This window comes from Myotis myotis, unplaced genomic scaffold (genome assembly GCF_014108235.1).
Source record: "Myotis myotis isolate mMyoMyo1 unplaced genomic scaffold, mMyoMyo1.p scaffold_m19_p_9, whole genome shotgun sequence".
Lineage (NCBI taxonomy): Eukaryota > Metazoa > Chordata > Mammalia > Chiroptera > Vespertilionidae > Myotis > Myotis myotis.
Window position 1 is genome coordinate 61,212,127 of NW_023416401.1, and position 24,923 is coordinate 61,237,049.

General features: G+C 43.3%; 2 protein-coding genes and 1 long non-coding RNA gene across 7 annotated transcripts in view; 1 reads left to right on the forward strand and 2 right to left on the reverse strand.

Moving 5' to 3' along the window:
* Window positions 1-11,700, reverse strand: part of TM9SF4 (transmembrane 9 superfamily member 4) — a 54,018-nt gene extending 42,318 nt beyond the window's left edge. The window contains exon 1 of the mRNA XM_036323772.1: window positions 11,569-11,700. Within this exon, the coding sequence (XP_036179665.1) occupies window positions 11,569-11,583 (15 nt within the window). The 5' untranslated portion in view covers window positions 11,584-11,700. The remainder of the gene's footprint in view (window positions 1-11,568) is intronic.
* A 239-nt stretch (window positions 11,701-11,939) lies between these two features.
* LOC118663805 lies at window positions 11,940-20,203 on the forward strand. Its single transcript, XR_004970146.1, has 5 exons — window positions 11,940-12,063; window positions 12,215-12,327; window positions 13,929-14,031; window positions 18,595-18,962; window positions 19,475-20,203. It is a non-coding gene; the product is annotated as an uncharacterized LOC118663805 (long non-coding RNA).
* A 144-nt stretch (window positions 20,204-20,347) lies between these two features.
* The window catches only part of HCK (HCK proto-oncogene, Src family tyrosine kinase), a 38,543-nt gene continuing 33,967 nt past the window's right edge, over window positions 20,348-24,923 (reverse strand). For all 5 annotated transcript variants that reach the window (XM_036323778.1, XM_036323779.1, XM_036323777.1 and 2 more), the window contains 2 exons: window positions 23,480-23,611; window positions 20,348-20,867 (listed from right to left, as the gene is read on the reverse strand). In XM_036323778.1, coding sequence (XP_036179671.1) covers window positions 20,665-20,867; window positions 23,480-23,611 — 335 coding nt within the window. In that variant the 3' untranslated portion in view covers window positions 20,348-20,664. The remainder of the gene's footprint in view (window positions 20,868-23,479; window positions 23,612-24,923) is intronic.

A 24,923-nucleotide genomic window follows, 5' to 3' on the forward strand; every position in this document is an offset into this window, starting at 1 on the left:
ATAAAGAGTGAAGTTGCCAAACCGGTTTGGCTCAGTGGATAGAGCGTCTGCTTGCGGACTGAAGGGTCCCAGGTTCGATTCCGGTCAAGGGCACATACCTTGGTTGCGGGCACATCCCCAGTAGGAGGTGTGCAGGAGGCAGCTGGTCGATGTTTCTAGCTCTCTATCCCTCTCCCTTCCTCTCTGTAAAAAATCAATAAAATATATTTAAAAAAAAAAAAAAGAGTGAAGTTGCTAAAACTATTAAAAAGGCCCAACTTCTCATTATTGATGAATGCACCATGGCATTCAGTCATGCTATAAACGCCATAGATTACTAAGAGAAATTATGAGTCTGAATGTTGTATTTGATGGGAAAGTTCTTCTTGGAGGGGATTTTTGACAATGTCTCAGTATTGTACCGCATGCTATGTGATCGGCCATAGTACAAACGAGTTTAAAGTACTGCAATGTTAGGGGATGTTTCAGAAAGTTGTCTCTTACAACAAATATGAAATCAGAGGATTCTGCTTATAGTGGATGGTTAGTAAAGCTTACAGATGGCAAACTTGATAGCAGTTTTCATTTAGGAATGGATATTATTGAAATCCCCTGTGAAATGATTTGTAATGGATCTATTATTGAAGCTACCTTTGGAAATACTATATCAATAGATAATATTAAAAATATATCTAAATGTGCAATTCTTTGTCCAAAAAATGAGCATGTTCAAAAATTAGATGAAGAAATTTTGGATATCCTCGATGGAGAATTTCACACATATCTGAGTGATAATTCCATTGATTCCACAGATGATGGTGAAAAGGAAAATTTTCCCATCGAATTCCTTTTTTTTTTTTTTTAATATATTTTATTGATTTTTTACAGAGAGGAAGGGAGAGAGATAGTCAGAAACATCGATGGGAGAGAAACATCGATCAGCCGCCTCCTGCACACCTCCCACGGGGGATGTGCCCGCAGCCCAGGTACATGCCCTTGACCGGAATCGAACCTGGGACCCCTCAGTCCGCAGGCCGACACTCTATCCACTGAGCCAAACCGGTTTCGGCGAATTTCTTAATAGTATTACTCCTTCGGGAATGCTATGTCATAAATTAAAATTGAAAGTGAGTGCAATCATCATGCTATTGAGAAATCTCAATAGTAAATGGGGTCTTTGTAATGGTACCAGATTTATTATCTAAAGATTATGACCTAACATTATTGAAGCTGAAGTATTAACAGGATCTGCAGAGGGAGAGGTTGCTCTGATTCCAAGAGTTAATTTGTCCCCATCTGATACTGGCCTCCCATTTAAATTGATTCGATGACAGTTTCCCGTGATGTCAGCATTTGTGATGACTATTAATAAATCACAAGGACAAACTCTAGACAGAGTAGGAATATTCCTACCTGAACCCATTTTTGGACACAGTCAGTTATTATGTTGCTTTCTCTCAAGTTTGAAGAGCATGTGACGTTACAGTTAAAGTTCTAAATACTTCATCACAAGGGAAATTAGTCAAGCACTCTGAAAGTGTTTTCACTCTTAATGTGGTGTAAAGGGAGATATTAGAATAAGTTTAATCACTTTATCAGTCATTGTTTGCATCGCTGTTGTTTTTATATCATGTTTTTGTTGTTTTCATATCATGTTTTTTGTCGTTTTTATATCATGCCTCTGTTGTTGTTATATCCTTTTGTTACTGTTTATTTATTAATAAATTTATATATTATTTTCATATATATTTTATTAATTTCCTTTCAACTCTCACACTTCTATTATAGAGAAAGGGCAAGTAGCAATATTAAAATATCTGCACTAATTCCCTTTTAATGTGCATGAATTTCGTGCACTGGGCTACTAGTTCAGCAATAAAAAGGAGTAAACTACCAGCCTGGCTGGTTTGGCTCAGTCGATAGAGTTTGACCTGAGGAATGAAGGGTCCCAGGTTCGATTCCAGTCAAGAGCACATGCCTGGGTTGTGGGCTCGATCACCAGTGAGGGGAGTGCAGGAGGCAGCCAATCAATGATTCTCTCTCATCATTGATGTTTCTCTCTCTCCCTCTCCTTTCCTCTCTGAAATCAACAAAAATATATTTAAAAAATAAAAATATATTTTAAAACAAAAAGAATCGATTATAAAAGTAAATTTAGATAATGTATTTTTAAAAAAGGAGTAAACTCCCAACTCATGTTACAACACGATGACCCTCAAAAACATTATGCTAAGTAAAAGCCAGGTGCAAAGTCTGTATGATTCTACTTATGTGAAATGTCTAGAAAAGACAAATCTATACACAGAAAGTAGATCAGTCGTTGGCTGGTTGTGGGAACAGGGATTGACTTCAAATTTCAATCCCTTGACTGTGAGGAAACTGGTTGAGGAGATAATAAAAATGTTCTAAAAGTTTGTGTCATTGTTATGATGGCTGCACAAGTCTACATATTTACTAAAAATCACTGTACTGTAAATTTATGGTATTAAAAACGATACCTTCATAACCCTGAAGGGAAAAAAAAACCAAACAGCCAAGGGATGTATAGATGAAACAAGTTTGGCAATATAATGGTAATGGTGAAGTTGAGTAATGGGTTGTGAGGGTTCATCATACCATTTCTTCTACTTTTGTGTATGTTAGAAATTTTTTATAGTAAATTTTTTAAAATAGGCTTTTTTTTGCATAAAAATGTTCTGGAGAAAAATTTGTAAAGATTTTTTTAAGTTGACTTTTAGAGAGGGAGAGAGAGAGAAACATCAATGTGAGAGCCTCCCCTACTCCATACTGTCCCCTCCACTGGGAATTAAGCAAGCAACCCTTGGTGCATGGGTTTACACCCAACCAACTAAGGCACACTAACCAAGGCTGAAGAAACATTTTTTTAAATCAAAACTATTTTAAATACGAACTTTTTGCCATATATATGAGTCACCCATATTCAAAATAAATACATTTACATTTTAAGGTGAAGGAAATGGGTTGCCTCTGAAAATACTTGGGCAAGCACTTCTAAAGATATACAGAAAATGGGAGTTATAAAGTAAGGACAATGCAGAGGGGATTCTGTAACCAGGTGTGTGGGTAACCATCCCAGATCAGGAATTCTTAACCTCGGGTAGGGTGTTGCAAAACCCTCTGAGAATCTTATAAAACCCGCAGAGTCTGCTCCCAGGAAACACGCTACAAAATGCAGAATCTGATGTACAATTCCAGAAGGATTACGGACTGAGAAGTTCCTGGTACTAGATACCATTTCAATTTTTGTAATTCTTTTTTTTTTTTTTTAAAGAGTGAAAGCAGTTTTATTACAGAAAAGTTCCCTGGGAGAGGACCCAAGTGGGTTCCCCAACTTTTGTAATTCTTTACCTCTACAGCCCTGACAGCCTGACTGATGATGTTTAACCCACAGCTCTGTTCTGTAAGGAACTTAGGGAGTAGCAAAGTACCTGCTTCTTAGGAAATTTCATTGCATTTTCCTTTTATTTTTAATTGATCACCACAGGAATTCTCATGTGAAATTCAGTCTGAAAAGTCAATTAAGTATTTCAGCAAACATCTTCTGTATGTTCAGAGTCCTCAAAGGAGTGGGAATCCTAAGAGATGTGAACCAGCCAATTCAATGTTATTTGTTTTATTTGGTTTCCATGTCACGAGAAGGCAAAGGTAGCATGTCAAGGAACAAGGTGATGGTAATCTAGAAGCCGTTTGTGCTGTAACCTAACACCCCACCACTAGCAAAGATATGGGTGACCTGAAAAGCTATAGCTTAAGAGACCCAAAAACCAAGGTTTTTGCCTTCCTTATCTATTTTACTTCTGGGAGGCAGGCATGCAAAAAAACCTCTCCCAAACACTCCAGTGAAGGACTGCTAGGACTAAAGAGTACCCCTCACTCCCCCAAATTTGCAGCACCCAGTTTGAAAGGTGTGAACAATTAACTTCTTCCAAAGAAAATAGGAAGTTTCCCCTGAGAGCTGAAAATTCTTTCATTCACTCATTTCTCTGTGGCCAGAAGTTAACTTTTCTTTTCTGGAGCCCTCTCCTTGCAATCTTCTTTCCCATCATCTAGCAAAACAGTCTGGCCAATTTGAACAGCTTTTCTAGTTCCCATTCCATGCCTTTCCTGCTGCAAAAGCAACACCTTCCTTAACAGTAAGCTAGATTCTTCTTTTTTCTTCTCAAAGATAGTCACCATTTTAAGGTCACTCGGTAATTGCTCCCCAGAATAAGGGAAAAAACACAAAGAAAAAGGCTTTGGGGTACAGTATGCCAACAGTTAACTGAAATCAATTACCCAATCGGCTAAAGCTCCCTAAGAATTCAACAACACACACAGGATGGTTAATGACAGCTAAAGAACACTTACCAAGCAGCCCCATGGAGCTAAAGAACTCACAGAGAAAAACAACAACAACAAAATCAAACAAACCAGAATCAAATTAGCCATGGGAGACTGAAAATGTAGCCTTTATTTCAGAGCCCACAGACAGAGTAGCTGTGAACAGATACATAAAAAGACTCAAGGGAAAAATCCGCAGCAGGCTGTGGAAATCCAATGAAACAAATGACTATCCTGACCCAGCAACCGACACCACACCTAAACCTTGAGGCCAGAAAGTACAGAAATAAAACTTAAGAAATGCATTGACCTTCCTTCTCTGCTTTGAGTATTTATAAAAGAAACTCTCGGTCCAAGCAACAGGCTTACATGGCTCACCTCTGAAAGACTTCAAATCTTGAAATGGAAAAGCTACAGAAAGCTCTCTTTGTGCTAGGCACTTTCATGTTTCATTTAATCATCACAATGACCCTTTCGAGGAAAGTATTATCCTTACTTTAAAAATAAGGAAAGTTTCTAACAGGGTAGCTCAGTTGGTTAGAGCACTATCCTGATACACCAAGGTTATGGGTTTGAACCCCGGCCAGGGCACATACAAGAATCAACCAAGAATCAACCAATGAATGCATAAATAAGTGGAACAAATCAATGTGTTCTCTCTCTCTCTCTCTCTCTCTCTCTCTCTCTCTCTCTCCTTTCCCCCTCTCTCTAAAAATCAATCAATCAATTGTTTAAAAAGTAAGAAAACTGATTCAATATGGGAAAATGAAAAAGTTCTGAAGCTGGATGATGGTGATGGTTGCACAACAGTTGAAGGTACTTAATGGCATTGAACTGTACACACAAAACAGTTAAAATGGTAAATTTTATGTGATGTATATTTTACAATTAAAAAATGATTTTTTTTAAAAAAAAGGTAACTGAGGTTTAAAGAAGCAAAGTTTGCCAAAGTCATAAAGTCAATCAGACTGCCAAATTCTAGCCCAGGTCCTAGACCAAGCCTTAGTCTCCTCTGTAAAATGTACTTTTGTCAGAATTAGATTAAATAATGAATGGGGATATGGTGAATTAACAGACATGTATTATGTGAGTAGAAAGTTTTCCCTAGAAGTCAGGTAACGAGATTACAACAAACTTTTAATAGCGTGTGAATCAGAATGTCAGAGTAGGAAAAACTTCATATAAAGACCAAACATTAAGTCCAAACCTTAATTTCACAGGACATTTGGGGGTTGCAAATTTAACCACTTAGAAGGGTCATAGAAGTGACCTAAATGGTGAAGCTGCTCAGGAGTAAGATGACAGAATTGAGAAAATGATAAGCTGGGACCTGCATGGGGAATGCTCCTGATGGGGAATTTCGGCCCAAATTTTCAAGAGAAATGAAAATCGAGAATTGTGAAATCTCCCAATCATTAAACATTGACAACTAACTTGAAAAATATTAAATACTATGCCAGCATACCCAACTCCCCCAGGTAAGTCCATGTGAAGATGTGGTCCACAGATTGCCAATTTATAGTGTCTGATCTACTTTAAGTAGAAACCAAGGCCCAAAGATGTTAAGGGCACCCAGACTTTCTTCTAAACAGGCTTAAGAATCCAGTTCCACCCTAGCTGGTTTGGCTCAGTGGATAGAGCCTCAGCCTGCAGACTGAAGGGTCCCGGGTTTGATTCCAGTCAATGGCACATGCCTGGGTTGGGGGCTCCATCCCCAGGAGTTGGGCATGCGGGAGGCAGCCGATCAATGATTCTCTCTCATTGATGATGTTTCTCTCTCTCCCTCTCTCCTCCTCTCCGAAATTGTATTTTTTAAAATATATATATATATAATAAATTCAGTTCCAACTTGTGATTTGATTTTTTTATAAATTTTTTTTATTAAAATATAGTTGGTATATAATCTTATATTGGCTATATTAGTTTCAGGTGCGTAGTGATTCGATATTTTTATACCTTACAATGTGATCACCCCAATCAGTAAGTCTAGTAACTGCTAGTAGCACTTAGCATTCCTTCTGAATATAAAACCTTGGGATCCCAAACCCTGGGAGGTCTGTCAATTTAATGCTCAGGCATAGGTGAGACATCATGTTAGGAAGGCAGAGAAGGAAGCAATGAAAAGGAATGAAAAAGAAGTCCTTGGTGTCCTTAACCATGCCCCTTTTGGGAAACACTAGTGTCAGCAAATGGGTCAGAGATCAAAGCAGGTATGGGGGTGGTAGGTGGCTCCTATCACTGTCTGCGGCCAGATGGCACTGCTCATCTTGGGTCCTTCCCACACTCCTGCCAGTGCCAGAGATCAAAACTCAACCTTCTCCAGCATTCTGTGACCTGCATCTTTAATGCCAAGATCAAAGGGGAACTTTTATCCAAGCTGTAAAAGGGAAACCAAGAGGCAACTTAATGCTATCTCTGCCTCCTCAGTACTTCCTGAGGGGATTAAGGGCACTCCTTTAAAAGGATTCCTCAGAGAAACACATTTGAACCAAGACCTGGTGTCTGCACCAGCTCCAAGGGCACAGTGGCTCCTGCAGAATATGTGCCAGTGGAGCAACTCAAGATCAGACAGACAACACGACCAAATGACAAGAGCTTGGAAATACCACAGAAACTATGATCACGGGGGGGGGGGGGGGGGGGGGGGGGAATCCATCTGATTATAGGTATACCAGAGGTATAGGTGCATGAAATTCATGCACAGGTAAGGTCCCTAGGCCTAGCCAGTGATCAGGGCCAGGGCCTTCCTTCGCTCTGCGCCACCCCCTGGTGATCAGCGCCCATCATAGTGAGTGATCAAACTCCTGGTCTCCCAGCCGAACTCCCGAGGAGACACTTTGCATATTAGCCTTTTATATAGAGAGAGAGAGACTGGCAAAAGTCACCTTAAATCCAAGTATTCTAAACCACAAAATTTTCAACCTGGAATTCAGAAAGCATCAAGTCCAAACCCATATGTAGAAACAAACCAATAAAGTCAAAGTGATTTCCACCCAGGCCACACAGTGGATCAGTGGCAGTGTTAGGACTAAGCATAGGCTGCTGACTCCTGTTCTGTGCTCCTTCCTCAATGCCCACCCCACATGTAAGGCCCAGAGGAGACAGCAATTTCCCACACATGGGACTGGTGGCAGAGTCTACCCCTCCTGCCCAATTCCACTACTAGATATAAATCCAAGAAAACAGAAAACACAAAAACCAGCACACTTATGTTCACAGCAATGTTATTCATAATAGCCAAAAAGTGGAAACAACCCTAATACACATCAATGGATAAATAAAAGGATAAAAAGAATATGGTCTAGCGGCTAGACCGGGGTGGGCAAACTTTTTGACTCGAGGGCCACAATGGGTTCTTAAACTGGACCGGAGGGCCGGAACAAAAGCATGGATGGAGTGTTTGTGTGAACTAATATAAATTCAAAGTAAACATCATTACATAAAAGGGTACGGTCTTTTTTTTTTTTTTTTTTAGTTTTATTCATTTCAACGCGGGCCATAGTTTGCCCATGGCTGGGCTAGACTCTAGCCATACAATGAAATATTATTTGGCTATAAAAAGAAATGAAATACTGCCTTAGCCAGTTTGGTTCAGTGGATGGAGCGCAGGCTTGCAGACTGAAGGGTCCCGGGTTCGATTTCAGTCAAGAGCATGTACCTCGGTTGCAGGCTCCTCTCTGGGCTGGGGCCCTGGTCAGAGCTCGTGCAGGAGTCAACCAAACGATGTGTTTCTTTCACATCGATGTTTCTCTCTGCCTTTCCCTCTCTCTTCCACTCTCTCTAAATCAATGGAAAAATATCCTCGGATGAGGATTTAAAAAAAGAGAAATGGAATGAAGTACTAATAAATGCTTCAACATTAATTACCTTTTGAAAACATTATGCTATGTTTTTTTAAAAACCAGATACTAGCCCTGACTGGTTTGGCTCAGTGGATAGAGTGCCGGCCTGCGGACTGAAGGGTGCTGGGTTTGATTCCCCAATCAAAGGCACATGCCCAGATATTGGGCTCAATCTTCAGTAGGGGACCTGCAGGAGGCAGCCAATCAACGGTTCTCTCTCATCACTGATGTTTCTCTCTCTCTCTCCCTTCCTCTCTGAAATCAATAAAAATATATTTTTTAAAAAAGCCAGATACTAAACACCACATATTGTATGATTTCATTTATATAGAATAACCAGAATAGGCAAATCTATACAGACAGAAAGTAAATTAGTGGTTGTGGAGAACAGGGGAGGGGTTGTGTGGGAAGTGACTGCTAATGGGGTTTTTTGGGTGATGAAAATGTTCTAAAGGTTGCACAACTTCGTGAATATACTAAAAACCACCAAACTGTAGACTTTAAAAGGGCAAATTTTATGGTAAATGAATAATATCCAATAAAAAAGGAAAAAGATAAAACCCAAAACAGCATGAACAATGATATATGTGAGAGTACACAGAATTTTATTCTCCAAATGGAGGTTTCTAGGCTCCTGAGATACCTACAAATGTACTCAATGGACATTTCACAAGTTCCACCATAATAACGTTCCCAAAAGCAGATTCCATATGCTCAATATTTCTATAAAGAGTGAGATGAGCCTGCCTCTCACCTCAGACCCAGCTAGCTCACCTTGGCATCCTGTAACTTTAGAGTCTAAACCCAGGGCAGGAGGAAGGCAGGAACACCAGAGAGAACTTCAGTTTATACCAACCATCCCCTATGGTGGGAGAACTCTTGTCCTGCAGGTTCAAGAAACACCCAATGTGCTAACACACAACTGGGAGGTGGCAGCCTCCTTGAGGAAGAAGAGTCATTCACTTCAAAAAGGGAAAAGGCCATAAATACTATCACTTCAAACTTGCACCTACAACCCTAACCTCCAAAACAAAACAAGCCTGTTCCCACGGTCACTGACTCTACTAGCTCAGTTCCTCTTTGGGTGTATGACTTGCCTCCGAAACCCACACACCCCAAAGCAGATCCACTCGCTCATGTCCCCAATGGTTGTGAAACACCCTGTGTAGAAGAGGGTGTGGGGACTGTTCTGATTCCCCAGTAAGTGCCTGACACAGACCAAACTCAAGTCTATCTGCGACGCCACTTGGCCTATTGCACAGACTCCCTTAACAAACTTACTTCCACTCCTTTTCATTATTGAATCAAACTTGAAGTTTCTGTGTGCACCCTTTGCGCTGGCCTCTGTGGGTCGTTGTGTACATTACATCCTCAGTTTCTTTTTTTATTTTATTAATATTTTATTGATTTTTTACAGAGAGGAAGGGAGAGGAATAGAGAATTAGAAACATCGATCAGAGAGAAACATCGATCAGCTGCCTCCCGCACACTCCCTACTGGGGATGTGCCCGCAACCAAGGTACATGCCTTGACTGGATTCGAACCTGGGACCCTTGAGTCTGCAGGCCGACGCTCTATCCAGAGCCAAACCGGTTAGGGCCACCCTCAGTTTCTTTACATCAGTTACTATATTCACAGCACTTAACACTACCTGACATTATCTTGCTCATGTATTTGTTTACTTGCTCTCTCTCTCCTCGGACTAGAAAAGCGCCACAAGGGTGGACCTTGAACCTCTAACTCGAAACCACATCCCTAGGCCTGGGCACAGAGCAGGCACACAAATATTTGTTGATTATATAAATGTGTTCCAGAAACATGTATTGCTAACTTATTTCCTCTTTAAAACCTCTGAACAGGGCAGGCATCTCCCATGCAATTCTATAAATGCCACTTTATTGAACTTTTCCCTATGGCAAGAGAGGGTGTGCCTTTTCCTGTGAGGTTCTTACGCCATGCTTGATCCAAATGCGGTCGAGGGAAAAATGGGTTTCAACAGGCCACTTTGGGGATTTTCCCCACTCGTGATTCAGCCTGAGATTTGACAGCACAAGGCTGAGAAACCTCTTTTACCCGGCCTCTGAGGTTCCAAATAAGGAATCTCTCATTAAACGAAAAGGATAAATTACCAGCTGGCTAACAGAAGGAAGGAAACTTCGTTATCAGCCAATAACCTACCCTTGTTGGGAGAAAGCCAACACCAGAGAATTTAAACAAGAATGTCCCTCTGTTAAAGGCAAATACCACTCCCTTTCTCCGTGTCTTCCTTTGCATTCACTCTCCGGATACTATCAGCTAAGGAAGCAGCATACAGGAAGACCTAGAAAGTCACTCTGGATTAAATGACTTAAATCTTGGTTCTGTCTGCTTGTTCTTGACAAGCAGAGTGTGAACCGAGCCTCTGGGGGAAAGGCCATTGCTTCCGAGATCTACTTCCAGGATTTTGCACAAGGAGCCAAGTTCTGGCCCACTTCCCAGGCACCCTGCACACCTAACCACACACAGGCGGCGCGCTAACGAGCTCCATCCTGTAACCTTCCCCCGAACAGCTGTGTGGCCCCTGCAGGCACAGCCAAGCGGGCCAGTATAGTGTTTCTGTTGTTTTTTTAAAACGTAGGACAGACCACCTCCATCAGAGTCACTGGAGTGCTTATAAAACTGCGAATTCCTGGGCATCGCCTAGCCCTAGGGAATTAGAATCTTCAGGAGTGGGGCTCCGGAAACTATTTTCAACATGCCGCCCTTCCTTAACCCCCTCCCCCCCAAACAACGGAAAAGCAGAGAGTTGACAGAAAGACCGGAAAAATACTCAGGGAAGGGTCTGGGGTGGAAGGTGGGGGTGGGGTGGCAAAGGGCAAGCTCGGGGTAACCACAGTGGAGACGGGTGCGCGCAGAACAGGCGGGAGTGGAGGTGCGGACGGGGCTCTGGAAAGGGTCTGACACCGGCTTTAGGCTGGGAGGCTGGTCGGAAGCGAGGTCGCTCCCACGGACTGGTCAGGAGGGTGGGGAGGCGGAGACAGCAGGATCTGGACGTGAGAGGGAGGAGGAGCAAAGGCGGGAATAATGGGGGGCTCTTCAGCGGGGTCAGGGCTGGGAAGTGAAAATTGGAAAATGGGGGTCACAGAAAGCGGAGACCAAAGCAGGAATAGGAATCAGCAGAGCGGTCGCCGAGACCTTTCCTCCGACCCAATGCCTCCCTCAAAACTCCAGGCCCTGACAAGCCTGAGTGCGGGGCCACGGCTGGGGAAGGGGAACTTTGGGGGAGACAAGCCCAGTCAGGGACATCCCTCAAGCCTGAGCTAGGGGTTCCGGAGGTGGCTCGGGGCAGGCATGGAGTGCCGGAAGATCCTGGGACCCCCCGGAGAACCCGGCTCCAGCTCCGGCTCCCGGAGTCTCCTTCACTCACCATCGCTGCCGCCATCTTGGATCCACGTGTCGGCGTGATGACGTCAGCGGAAGTGGTGTTTCCCCGGTGATGGAATTCAATTCTACGAGGTGCCGCTCAACTTCAGTCGCTCCTGTAGTTGCCGTATGGAGGGGCAAAGCCGACTTAGCTCCTGATCCGTAGCCTGGTCTGGGCAGTCAAGTCGCTGATTAGGGGGAGAGAGCCTACGGCATAACTTGGGGAGCCATATTAGCTCCTGGCAGAGACAGCTACTCCCTCTTCCCCACTGCATTGTGGGTAATGAGGGTTGTGCCTAAACGCACAGGTTCTCGGGGTACCATCTTTACTAATGGCCAGAGAACCGTTGCCAGGGTTACCTGAGGCCTTGATTTAGGTGAGAGGCGGATACCAGGATTCCAAGAGCAGGGTTCTACTCTGAGAATAATTTGTAATTAAGCATTTAATTACTTGCTTGATTATTCTATATCCTCTCCAATAGACTGTAATACCTAAAAGGTAGGAGCCTGTTTATTATTAAACCTCACTCCATGTTCATCTGTAAAATGGGGAGGGGAATATTGTAATACTTTCATCATAGTTTTGTGATGAGGAGCTAATGACATAATGTTACATAGTTGTCATTATACTCTTATGTATTTTCCTTCAGGCATTTGGAAGGTGCCCAGTACCATGCACTGTGTATTTGTTAAAGGAATGAATGAAAAGCAACGTCTTTAGTGGAGGAGGACATCTTTGAATGTGGACTTCACCATGTGTTAGGTAAGTGTGTGACTCTTGTTACCGGAAAGGTGACCTGGCCCTGAGTGGGTTCTTGACTTTGCGCAGGAAAGATTTCACAGCAGGAATCCAGGTGATTTTTAAAGGATGTTTATTAAAGCTGGCAACAGTGAAACAAGGAAGGGCCTAGGCTAGAAGAAGCAACAATAGAGGGAGTAACTAGGCGGGGAAATGAGCCTGGGCTGGGCTGCTTTGGCTCACTAGGAAGTCAGAGAAAAGGGGGCAATGGGGCTAAGGTCAAGGGTTAGCTGGGGAGGAGCAGTCGCTGCCCATTGCTTCCTGGTTGCAAGCCTCCTGGGGTCCCTTAGAGTGTAGGACAGTGATGGCGAACCTCTGACACGCGAACTCATTTTTTTGGTTGATTTTTCTTTGTTAAATGGCATTTAAATATATAAAATAAATATCAAAAATATAAGTCTTTGTTTTACTATGGTTGCAAATATCAAAAAATTTCTATATGTGACACAGCACCAGAGTTAAGTTAGGGTTTTTCAAAATGCTGACACGCCGAGCCCTAAAGGTTCGCCATCACTGGTGTAGGAGATGCATGCCTGTGGGGAAGAAGAAGGGGCTGGGAAAGGCTGGACATACTCCTGGGAGGAAGAGGGAGTGCGCTGGGACCTTCAGTTTGAGCTCCAGTTTGAGGGTTTTTTAAGGCTGGGAGTTAAGGGGAGGTCTAATAGATTATTCATTAGTTTTAGGCAAATGTGCCAAAATGAGATTTATTCCCTTAACTTCATCTGCCCTTGGGTATGGTTGGCAAATAAATGGCACTTGGATTTCTGCTCTCTATCTCCCTGAGTAGAAATGAGCACCATTGTGATGGATTGTCCAGAAAGATGGTTGCCAAAAAGTCCTCCCATTTTTTCATGAGCATGCTGTTTTTCCCTTCAAGAGGCAGATTTTATTTATCCTCCTTTTGAATCTGGCTGGTCATATCACTTGTTTTGACCAATAGAATGTGGTACAAACAACTGCCAGTTCTGGGTCTTAGCCTTAAGAGGCTTGGCAGCTTCTGCGGCTATCATCTTGGGTCTAAAGAAGTCTGGCTACCCTGCTGGAGAGCCACATGGAAAGGGAGGGAGGCCAGCCAACTCCTCAAGACATCTAGAAACTCCAGCTGAGCACTAGAATTGTGAATGAAGTCATCTTGGACATCCCAACCCCAGGTGAACTGCCAGCTGAATGCAACCGCATCCGACACTATGCACAGTAGAAAAACTGTCCAGCTGAGCGCAGTTGGTCTAGATTTTGGAGTGGTTTCTCATGAGCAATTAATCATTGAAACACACATCCATTAACTCTCTCATCCACACAACCATCCTGAAGAAGAGCTGAACAGATATTATTTCCAAGGGGAAGAAAGCTTGAGCGACTAGGAGAACTTACCTGGAATCTCATCACTAGTAAGTCATAGATTCCGAACTTGAACAAGTTCTCCTGGATCTTGAATCCTGGGTGTTTTCTACCCTTTCTGGATGCTTGAAGAGGGATGAAGAATAAGGGGAAAAGCTTCACAAATGGCTTATTATTCTTCAGTATTTCCATTTTCCCCCGCCTCATACTTTTTGTTTTCCCCCAAGGGTTTTCACATTCCCATCTCTTTCGGTAACATACACCAGAATGCTGGAACCTGGTGGCCTGAGGTCAGATCCCATCCCTACCTCTCACTAGCTCCATCACATGGTAAGTTTCTTTTTTTTCCTTAAAAAAACTTTTTTATTGTGGTAAAATATACATCACATACAATTTATCATTTTAATTGCTTTTATTTTTTTAAAGATATTTTCAGAGAAATAGACATGGTTTTTTAAGTTAAAATATGTTTTTATTGATTTCAGAGAGAGGAAGGGAGAGTGAGACAAATAGAAACATCGATGAGAGAGAAACATCGATTGGCTGCCTCCCGCACATTCCCTACTAGGGCTAGAGCTCACCTGGGCATGTGCCCTGACTGGGAATTGAACAGACAACCTCCTGGTACATGGGGCAATGCTCAACAAAGTGACCTTGGCTGGGTATCTCAGTTGGTTAGAGCATTGTCCTGATATGCCAAGGTTGTGGGTTTGATCCCCAGTCAGGACACATACAAGTATCAACCAACGAATGCATAAATGAATGGAACAATAAATCTCTCTCTCTCTTCCTCCCTCTCTCTATTTCCTTTCTCTCTAAAATCAATTTTAAAACATTTTATATTTAAAACTTATCACTTCCTAATCATTTTACTACATCTTACTCTTGAGTTATTTACACCTATTTTATGTGTAATACTGCTAAATGGTGTATTGCTGCATATTCCTTTCCAGCTCTGTGTTCAGCGGTGTCGGGTTGGTAGCAGAGCCAACGTATCCATTAACACCGTAGGCACAGTGCAGAAGGCCCATCATACTTTTAGGTGCCACAAAAATGTTCAAAAGAAATTTTTTTAAATCAGAAGGAAAAAATGTCTTCATGTATAAATATATTCATCTTGATATCAATGTAGTTGTCAACTATAATTTCTAATTAATTTAATATATTTATAAATAGAATATATAGTTTATGAAGGAAGGTTCCAACAAAAGCAAAAGTGCCAAAGGCCCATGAATATCATAATACAGTTCTGGTTGCTAGTTTGAAATTGACCATGTTGAGACTGTTTATAACACAAAAATCAGCAAAGCTACAAATCAGGACTTGAATTATTGTTTCGCTATCAAAATTTTTCTGTAAAGGGTCACATAGTAAATATTTTAGGCTTTGAAGACCATGTTACTGGGTCACAACCCAGCTCTGCCTGTGTTACAAAAACCACTACAGACAATAAGTAATGGTGTGGCTGTGTCGCAATAAAATGTAGTTTGCCAAACCCAGGTCTAGGCTTAGGTTAGGTGATGGAGCCAATGTCAGTAATGCAGATAAACACATTAAGTGTGTTGTGTCTGTAGCTGTTACATTGTGATTAGCACAAAATTGTGACAGTATTGGAAACTCTTACCTTATTCAGCAAAGAAGTTGCTCATATCATCTACTAAGGAGTGAAAACATGCATACTTCATTATTTCATTTTCATCTTATTCATGAGTATAAATGAAACTATTAACCGACATTGATAACGGAACTATGCTTGGAGAGGGTATGTTGTCAAGCAGGTTACCTCTGTAGGTAACTGAAGTTTAATCCTGTGGGGAAATCATGGGAAACAGCACAAAACACAAACTTCACAGTTATCCCAACCAAGAGGCAAGAGAGCTGGAGTATTTATTTGTACACCAACTCCCAAAAGTCATTAGTTGAGGACTGATCCCAGAGGGCATTAATTTCTTAGCACTTTTGGCCTTCTTGGAATGCTGGCAGCTGAGGGGTGTGTGTGGTTGTTTTTTGGTGGTGTTGTGTGTTGTTTTTTTTCGGTTTTAGAGAAGGAGCCATTAGGCACAGTGATGCAGATAATGACAGCTAAAAGTCTAGGCCACTTTAAGGGATACTGACAGTGCATGCCACACCCTCTGAGGTACAAGTCCGGAGGATCGTCCTAGCTGTACGGTAGCTATGCCTCAAATATCTTGAGATCCAGGCACCATCTGGCTTTGCCATCCCTAGAGTTAATTCATTTTTCTCAGGGTCCAAGACTTCACATGCACATTCTAGACAGCATGATGGAGGAAGAGATGAAAAATAAGGGGCAAAGAGTCCACATCTGGAAGGGGCTATACCACACTTCCACTTACAACCCATTGATCAGAATGTAATCACATGACCACACTTCGCTGCAAAAGGGAGTGGGAAATGTAGCATTCATTCTGGGTGGTCACATGCCCCTGATAAAAATTCTGTTTCTCCAGAAGGGGGAACATGGAGGTGGGGATAACTAGCAGTCATTGCCAACCTTCAAAAGGGAAGGATGCAAACGGAATGTAAATCAATATATTCTTATGTCAGATATACTGTGATGAGGACAGACACATGACAAAATTGAGGGCCCAGGTTGGGGAATAAGGAGGCAGTTTTTTCAAATCACAGGGGAAACCAGTGCTTTCTCTATATTTATACTTAAATCCACAGCTAGAGGCTAGATTGAAGCAAGTCATTAACATGGGGCACCTTCCGGGGAGAACTGCATATTGAGTCCCAAAGAATTGGTGGCTCAAAATTCATCCCCATGTTTTGTTTTATTTATTTATTTATTTACTAGACCTTATGTTTTAGAGCAGTTTTAGATTTACAGAAAAATGAGTGGAAAGTACAAAGTTCTCATATACCCCCTCACCCAGCCCTAGTTTCCCCTATTATTAATATCTTGCCTTAATATGGTATATATGGTGCAACTAATGAGCCAATATTGATACAATATTATTAACTAAAGTCCATAGTTTACATTAGTGTTCAATCTGTGCTGTACATTCTATAAGTTTTAACAGATATATAATGATATGTACCTACCATTAAGAGTATCGTACAGAATAGTTTCACTGCCCTAAAAATCCCCTATGCTCTACCTATTCATCCCATCCCCTCTCCCCACCAAATCCCTGGCAATTGCTGATTTTTAATGGTCTCGATAGTTTTACTTTTTCCAGAATGTCATATATTTGGAATATACAGTATGCATCCTTTTCAGATTGGCTTCTTTCACTCGCCAATATGCAGTTAAGGTTCTTCCTTTTTTTTTTTCCCCCCCCCTTTTTTTAAAAAAAATGTTTTTATTGATTTTTAGAGAGGGGAAGGGAGAGGGAGAGATAGAAACATCAATGTGAGAGAGAAACATCAATCGGTTGCCTCCTGCACGCCCCCTACTGGAGATTGAGCCTGCAACCCAGGCATGTGTCCTGATCGGGATTTGAACTGGTGATCTCTTAGGTGCATGGGTTGATGATCAACCACTGAGCAACACTGGCCAGGCTTCCATGTCTTGATAGCTTATTTCTTTTTATCACTGAACAATATTCCCTTATGAATGTACCACAGTTTAGCCATTCACCTGTTTTTTTTTTTAATTTAACTTTATTTATTAATTTGAGAGAGAGAGGAAGGGCAGCGGGAGAGAGAGAAACATTGGTTTGTTCTACTTATTTATGCATTCATTGGTTGATTCTTTTTTTTTAAATATATTTTATTGATTTTTTACCAAGAGGAAGGGAGAGAGAGATAGAGAGTGAGAAACATCGATCAACTGCCTCCTGCACACCTCCTACTGGGGATGTGCCTGCAACCAAGGTATATGCCCTTGACCAGAATCGAACCTGGGACCCTTGAGTCCGCAGGCCGACGCTCTATCCACTGAGCCAAACCGGTTATGGTCATTGGTTGATTCTTGTATGTGCATTGACCGCGATCGAACCCACAACCTTGGTTTATCCAGATGATACTCTAGCCCACTGAGCTACTAGACCAGGGCTATCCATTCACCTATTGAAGGATATCTTAGTTACTTCCAAGATTTGACATTTATAAATCTACTACAAACATTAGTGTGTATGTTTTTGTGTGGGTATTTGCATTGCTGAATAGTATAGTAAGAATATATTTAGTTTTATAAGAAACTGTCAAATATTTTCCAAAGTGGCTGCTCCATTTTGCATTCCCACCAGCAATGAACGAGATTTTCTGTATGTTTTTTTTCACATCCTTACCAGTACTTGGTGGTGTCAGTGTTTTAGATTTTGGCCATTCTAATAGGTGGGTAGTGGTATCCATTATTATTTTAATTTGCATTTCTCTGATGACATATGATGTGGAGCATCTTTTCATATGCTTATTTGCCATCTGTGTATCTTCTTTTGTGAGGCACCTGTTCAGCTTATTTACCCATTTTTTAGTTAGAGTTGTTTATTATTGAGTTTTAAGAGTTCTTTGTATATTTTGGATATCAGTCCTTTATCAGATAGGTGTTTTGTAAATAGGTTCTCCTATGTCAGAACTGGTCTTTTCATTTTCATTTCTCTGTCTTTCTTAGATCAGCTTTTTAATTTTAATCAAGTCCAATTTGTCAGTTTTTTCTTTCATGGATCATGCTTTTGGTGTTCTATCTCCATGTTTTCACCTGTCTTTTCTGTGACCAGAGGGAAATATCAGAGTGTAGGGCAGTGTAAACTGATAGAACAGGAGGGCATGAGTTGACTCCTGGATCTTGTCCATTTAGCAATAGGCTCCAATTCTTGAAATCATGTTTCAGTCAGCTATTTCTGTAATAATGCTATGTAACAAAACAACCCTAAAACTTAAAGGCTTATAATATTAAGCATGTATTCCTCTCTCACATGCCCACAGGTCAGCTGGAGTTCAGCTGATTGAAGCTGGGATCAGCTGGATTTAACTCTGCACCACATGTCATTCATCTTTCTTGGAGCATGTTCTTTTCAGGGCAAAAGGCTGGAGGGGAAGCCAGCCCCACAAGCACATTGTAAGCCTTTGCTTACAACATGTCTTCTAATATCCCATTGGCTAAAGCAAGTCTCATGCAAAGCTCAACGTTAGTGGTGTAGAGAAGTGTACTCCTCCTATGGATTACTGAACAGCAATTCAATGTGCCACAATCATGAGTGCAGATTCCTATGACAGAGCCCTGTGCTCTGCTTCAGAAACCCAAAGACACATCCCAAACAAGAAAACAAGAGAAAAATTGAATTACCAACTAGGTAAGTTGAAACACTGATAGCTTTATTTTCCACTGTTCTTTTTTTTTTTTAGATATATTTTATTGATTTTTTTACAGAGGGGAAGGGAGAGGGATAGAGAGTTAGAAACATCGATGAGAGAGAAACATCGATCAGTTGCCTCCTGCACACCCCCTACTGAGGATGTGCCTGCAACCAAGGTACATGCCCTTGACTGGAATCGAACCTGGGACCCTTCAGTCCTCAGGCCGACACTCTATCCACTGAGCCAAACCAGTCAGGGCTTTCCACTGTTCTTATATCCAGTTTCTAAGGTTAAGACCTGTGCTACTCAGGGGTACAGAATCAGTTCACTATAGGGTTCCATGAGACCCTGGTGGGTGCTATGATGTGGATCCTTCAAGGAATGCAGTAATATAGAGGTATCATTTGTGCCCATTCCACTGTCACCTCTTCTCATTGCTCCCCTCACAACAAAAGCTGACTTTCAACTGTGACAACATGCCTCCTTGTCTTCTCTGTTTCCTTCCCAGGTCTCCTTCCTGTCCCCTGAGAGCTTCCCACGCAGGGAACCAGATACCTCGCAGCAGCCCCATCTCCAGACCCCAGGATTCCTGCAATGGTGGATACCATCTTAGCAACCACAGTAGCTGCTTGGCCATGGGAAATGCTCCCAATGCTGTAGAGATCCATCAGCTCGTGTAGCAATGTGGCTTGGCCAGACAGTCAGGGTCCCAGAGCATGAAAATCATTCCTGTCATCCTGGCAGACCCAGCTTCTTGGAAACCCATCCAGAGTCCCAGTGCCAGTGTGGTAGGCAGAATATTGCCCCCCTCTCCCCCCCACCCCACCCCCACACACACAAAGGTCCATATCCTAATCCCCAGAACTTGTGAAGATGTTACCTTATATGGCAAAAGGGACTTCACAGATGTGATAAGGATCTTGAGATGGAGATTAGTCTGGATTATTCAAGTGGGTCCAGTGTAATTACAGGGGCCCTTATAAGAGAGAGGGAGGCCGGAGACTCAGGCAGAGATATGATGACTGAAGTAGTTTGGAGTGAAGAGCGGGAAGGAACTGTGCAGCCTCTAAAAGCTGGAAAAGGCAAGGACACGGATTCTCCCCCGGTGCCTGCAAAAGGCAGGTGGCCCTGCCCACCCGTTTCACACTTCTGGTCTCTGGACTGTAAGATAATAAATCTGTGTTGTTTCAAGCCACTAAGTTGGTGGTAATTTGTTGCAGCAGCAAGAGGAAACTAACACAGCAACTACTTGGGGCAGTTTGCATATGATACTCTACTTCTCGGTACTACTGGTTTCGGGGAGGGGCCTTCCCCATTTCTGACTTGTCTAGCAAAAAGGCAAATAGATATTCAGGAACTAGAAGAAAAGCTGACCTGTCAGTAGCCTTTAGCATTTCTATCTTTTATTTAAATATTTCATTATTTTTAAAGTTTTCTATTCAAACCACAGCTGTAACTGGAATCCAAATGTCCCAGGCAACAGAAATATAACTTGGGGTCTCCTGAGAATGGCAGATTGTGGATTGCTAGAGTCAGAAAGAGATTGTCCAGTCCAGCCCATCCACTTGACAGATGAGGAACCGAGGCTGGAGTGAGGGTGAGTGTCTGGGAGTGAGAAGGGTGAGCGGACATCTAGCAGATGGCGCTGGTGAACCTCACAGGCATCGCCTCAGAGCCTGGCCCTGCCATGGTCCCCCATCACGGCTGCTGCTGGTACTGGCTCTCCGTGGCCGTGTAGAAGTCGTCCAGCACACTCTGGATGTATTCGAAGGTGGGCCGCTCCTCGGGGCGGTTCTTCCAGCAGCGCGTCATGATGTTGTAGAGCTCCTCGGGACAGTGCTCTGGCCGGGGCATGCGGTATCCACGCTCCAGTGCCCGGATCACCTCAGGGTTTGTCATGCCTGAGAAGGAGCCATTACAAAGGGAGGGATTGGCGATGGGAGCAGGGGAGGCAGACAAAGTTGTCTCCCCAGCAGCCATCACTCCCCACCTCCTGTGGGAGCTCTGCCTCTCTGACTGCGAAATCTATAGACTCCCCTGAGTGAGGGCAGGGCCATGGCACCCAGTTTTGGCCAATGGAAGCCGAGGGGGAATCTCCAGGGGGACTTCCAGGCAAGGTTTTCCTCCCTGATAGAGACTCTAGAGGACACACACTTACTCCTTCCTTCTGGCACTGTGAGACAGTGTGATCCTTGGAGCTGCAGCAGCCCTCTACCATGTGAGGAAGACAGTCATGGACAAACTAACCCAGAGTCCTGAGAGCTGCTGACCAGCTGAACTAACCAGTCACCAGTGTCAGACTCGTTATGGGAACAATAACTTACTTATTGTCTCTACCACTCCTTAGTCTGTCACTCTGTTACTTGCAGTTTAATGCATCCTAATGGATACAGGGTGTCATAGCCATTCCTGATTCTCCCTGGCATACCCTCAAGACAAAACAGTTAGGTGGCTAGACTCGATGCACCCTATACGTGAATGGGACCATTTCCTTATTTAATTGAATTTGTTAGTTATCTTTAAGAACAACCATTTAACTGTCTATGGCCCTCAATTTTATATCACCAGTCTTGAACTCCACACTTACATATCCAAGTGCTTTCTTGAACATCTTTACCTGGATGTGTACTAGTCACCTCAGATTTAACGGGGCCAAGACAGAATTCTTTAATTTCTATCCATAACCATTGCCCACCTAGTTGCTCCATTAAAACCAGGAGAATCATCCTTGATTCTTCTCTCTCCCTTACCTTCCACATCAGCAACTCACATCCTTTCTTCTTTTGGAATGTAGCATCAACCCATCAGCTTATATCTCTGTTGCTATTGCCACTGCTGCAGCTTCCACTTGTCCCAGCCCCAAATCCACTCTCCATGCTGAACCACGCAGCACTTAACCATGAGATGATGCCCCCTCCCAGCTTCCACATGCTTAGACTAACATCCACTCACTCTTCACCGTGACCATAGGCCCTGCCGGATCTGGCCCCTGCCAACCCCATCATCTACCATCTGCTCTCATTCCTGGTCTCCAGCTGCCTGGCTTCCTTGCTATCCTCAGGCACACTTCAGGCCGTATAAACTGGCAGTGCCTTCTGCCTGAAATCTTTTCCCCAGATCCTCACTCAGCTGTTTTTCGGCTCAAATATGACCTGCTCTGACAGGTACTCCCCGTCCACAGGAGCTCCAGGTCTCTCACTCTCACACGCCTCGGCTTCATCTCAGCAGTGACCTCCTTGGGAGTGTGTGTCTGTTTAGTGTGTGCTCAGACTGTGAGCTCCTTACAAGCAGGGGCCTCCTCTCTTACTGTATCCTTAGCGCCTAACGCACGGAAGGAACTTGAGAAATACAATGGAATGAGCGATGTCTATATCTTTTGTTCCTAACCTTCACAACCACTTGTACAAGTCATTACCGGATAGGGTACCTATATTTTTTACAGGTGAAAACACTGGGATAAAAGTGAAGTGAATTTGTCAAAATGTAATAGTTGATGGGGACACCATTCAAATTCAGGACAGTTTATAAAAACAGTCAGAGACTCTCTTTATCTGCCTTGTCCCCTCTTCCCAGTGTTTTGGCATGGAGCCATTCCAACCAAAAAGGAGCCGAGCACAACAGTACTTACTGAGCCCTAGGCAATCTATATGTCACATGTATCTTTATATACCGTGCACTACTCAGTCTAGGGTGCTGCCCGCAGGCGTGTAGGTAAACATCTGTTCCACAAACAGATACGAAGCACCCGCTATGTGGCGGGCACAGAGGTAGGCAGCGCAGATACACCAGTGAGGAACACAGACATGATTTCTGGCCTCACGGAGCTCAGAGTCTGATGGGGAAAATATTAAACACATAGTTATCAATTGTGATGAACACTATGAAGGAAACTGTAGCGTGTTTTGAATGAGAAGCACGGGGGGCATGTGTGGTACTTTGGATGACTGGATGGTGGGATGTCACATACAGTGAAGCTGGAGACGTAGACAGGGGCTGGATCATGCAAGACCTGCAGGCATAGTTAGAAGTTTGGGATTTTGTCCTAATTATGGTGGGAGACCATGAAAGAGTTAGAGATGGAGAAGGGACAAGATCTGAGTCACAATTTTAGAAAACTCGTTCTGGCTGCACGTAGAGAATGGCCTATAGAAGAGAGGGGAGAAGCAGGGTGCTGGTTAGGCAGGCATTGTACCATCAGGTGAGAGGTGATGTTGTCCAGGATGAGCATGGAGGCCACGGAGTTAGAAGGGGAAGACTTGGGATGTGTTTTGGAGTCAAATACCAGAACCTCTGACTGTTTGGATGTGATATGGAGTGAGAGAGAAGGAAGGATGGAGGAAGCCCGCAGATTTCAGGCTTAAGAAACTGGGTGGATGGTGGTCCTTTAACTGAGATGGAGCAGGTGAGGGGAGGTTGGGAGGAGGATGAAGAGCTCAGTCTGAATGGACATTGACAAGAGAAGAAAGCCAGACTGGGCCCTGGAAGCAGCCCAAGCTGAGGCCCCCTTCACTACCTGGGTATGGGATCCGGCCGTAGGTGACGATCTCCATCAGCAGAATACCAAAGGACCAGACGTCTGACTTGATGGTGAAGGAGCCAAAGTTGATGGCTTCGGGAGCTGTCCACTTGATGGGGAACTTGGCCCCTGCAGAGTTGGAAAGGGTGGAGTCAGGGAGGGTCTGGAGAGCAGGGGGCTGGGTCTCTGCTAGGGCGAGGGAACAGGACAGCACAGTTGCCCACATCTGCCCCCTGCAGACCTGCAGTTTCCCTAAATCTAAATCTGGCCTCTAGGAGCAAGGCACATCCATGCCGAGGACAGATGGCTAAAGTGGGGAGGAGTGGGCAGAGGGTCTGGGGTATGGCCGGGGAGCCAACTCCCCAGGACCACCGTGTTAATTCAGCGGTCACCCCAGCAACCTACACCTCCTGAAGAGGGGAGTCCTAGAGGTCACAGAACGTTCAGACAGCAGGACTGCAGGGGCCTTGAGTCCAGGTTGCAGCGAATGCCTTAGCACCCTGGTGCCGGGCAGTGGGAGAAGGGAAGATTTTGGCCTTGGCCTCTGTGCTTTCCACCAGTCGCTGGGTGTCTCCCTTCGACTCTTCCTCTCCTTCCCCCTCATCTGGGATGGGTTTAGTTAACCTTTGGTTACTGATTTCCATCTTAATTCCAGTGTGGTTGAGAATATGCTCTATAAGAATACATGTCCTTTGAAGTTTGATGAGACCTGCTTTATGGCTGAGTACATGGTCAAGTTTTGAAAATGCTCTGTTTTTTTTTCTCTCCATTTCTTCCCTCCTTGACATTGAGAGAATTTTCTTTATTCCTGGTTATCCTCTCCTGTTTTAGAGATTATACATTCTACTCTTAGTCTTTCAGTGGTTGCCCTTAGTTTAGGTTGTTTTTATTGTGTCCTAACAAACATGAAATAAAGTGCACAAATCATTCATATACAACTCGATGCATTGTTGACATGTGTAGACCTTGTAATCCCCACTCAGATCAAGATGGAGAACACTTTCAGCATCTCCGTGGCTCCCTCCTGCCCACCCCCACCCCAGTCAGTACCACCCCCATCCCAGGTAAGCACTATTCTGACCTCTACCGCCATAAATGAGTTTTGCCTGTTTTTTTCGTTAATGGTTTTATTGAGATGTATACCCAGGTCATGCAATTTACCCAGTTAAAGTATGCAGTTCATTGGTTTTTAGTATGTTCACAAAGTTGTGAATTTTAGAATATTTTTATCATATCCCCCTTCGCCCCCCAAAAAAACCCATACCAGGCACTCCCCATTTCTTTCCAACTTCCCATTCCAGCCCTAGGCAATCATTAATCTACTTTCTTTATAGATTTGCTTGTTCTGGACATTTCATATAGATGAGTGGTTCTCAACCTTCTGGCCCTTTAAATACAGTTCCTCATGTTGTGACCCAACCATAAAATTATTTTCGTTGCC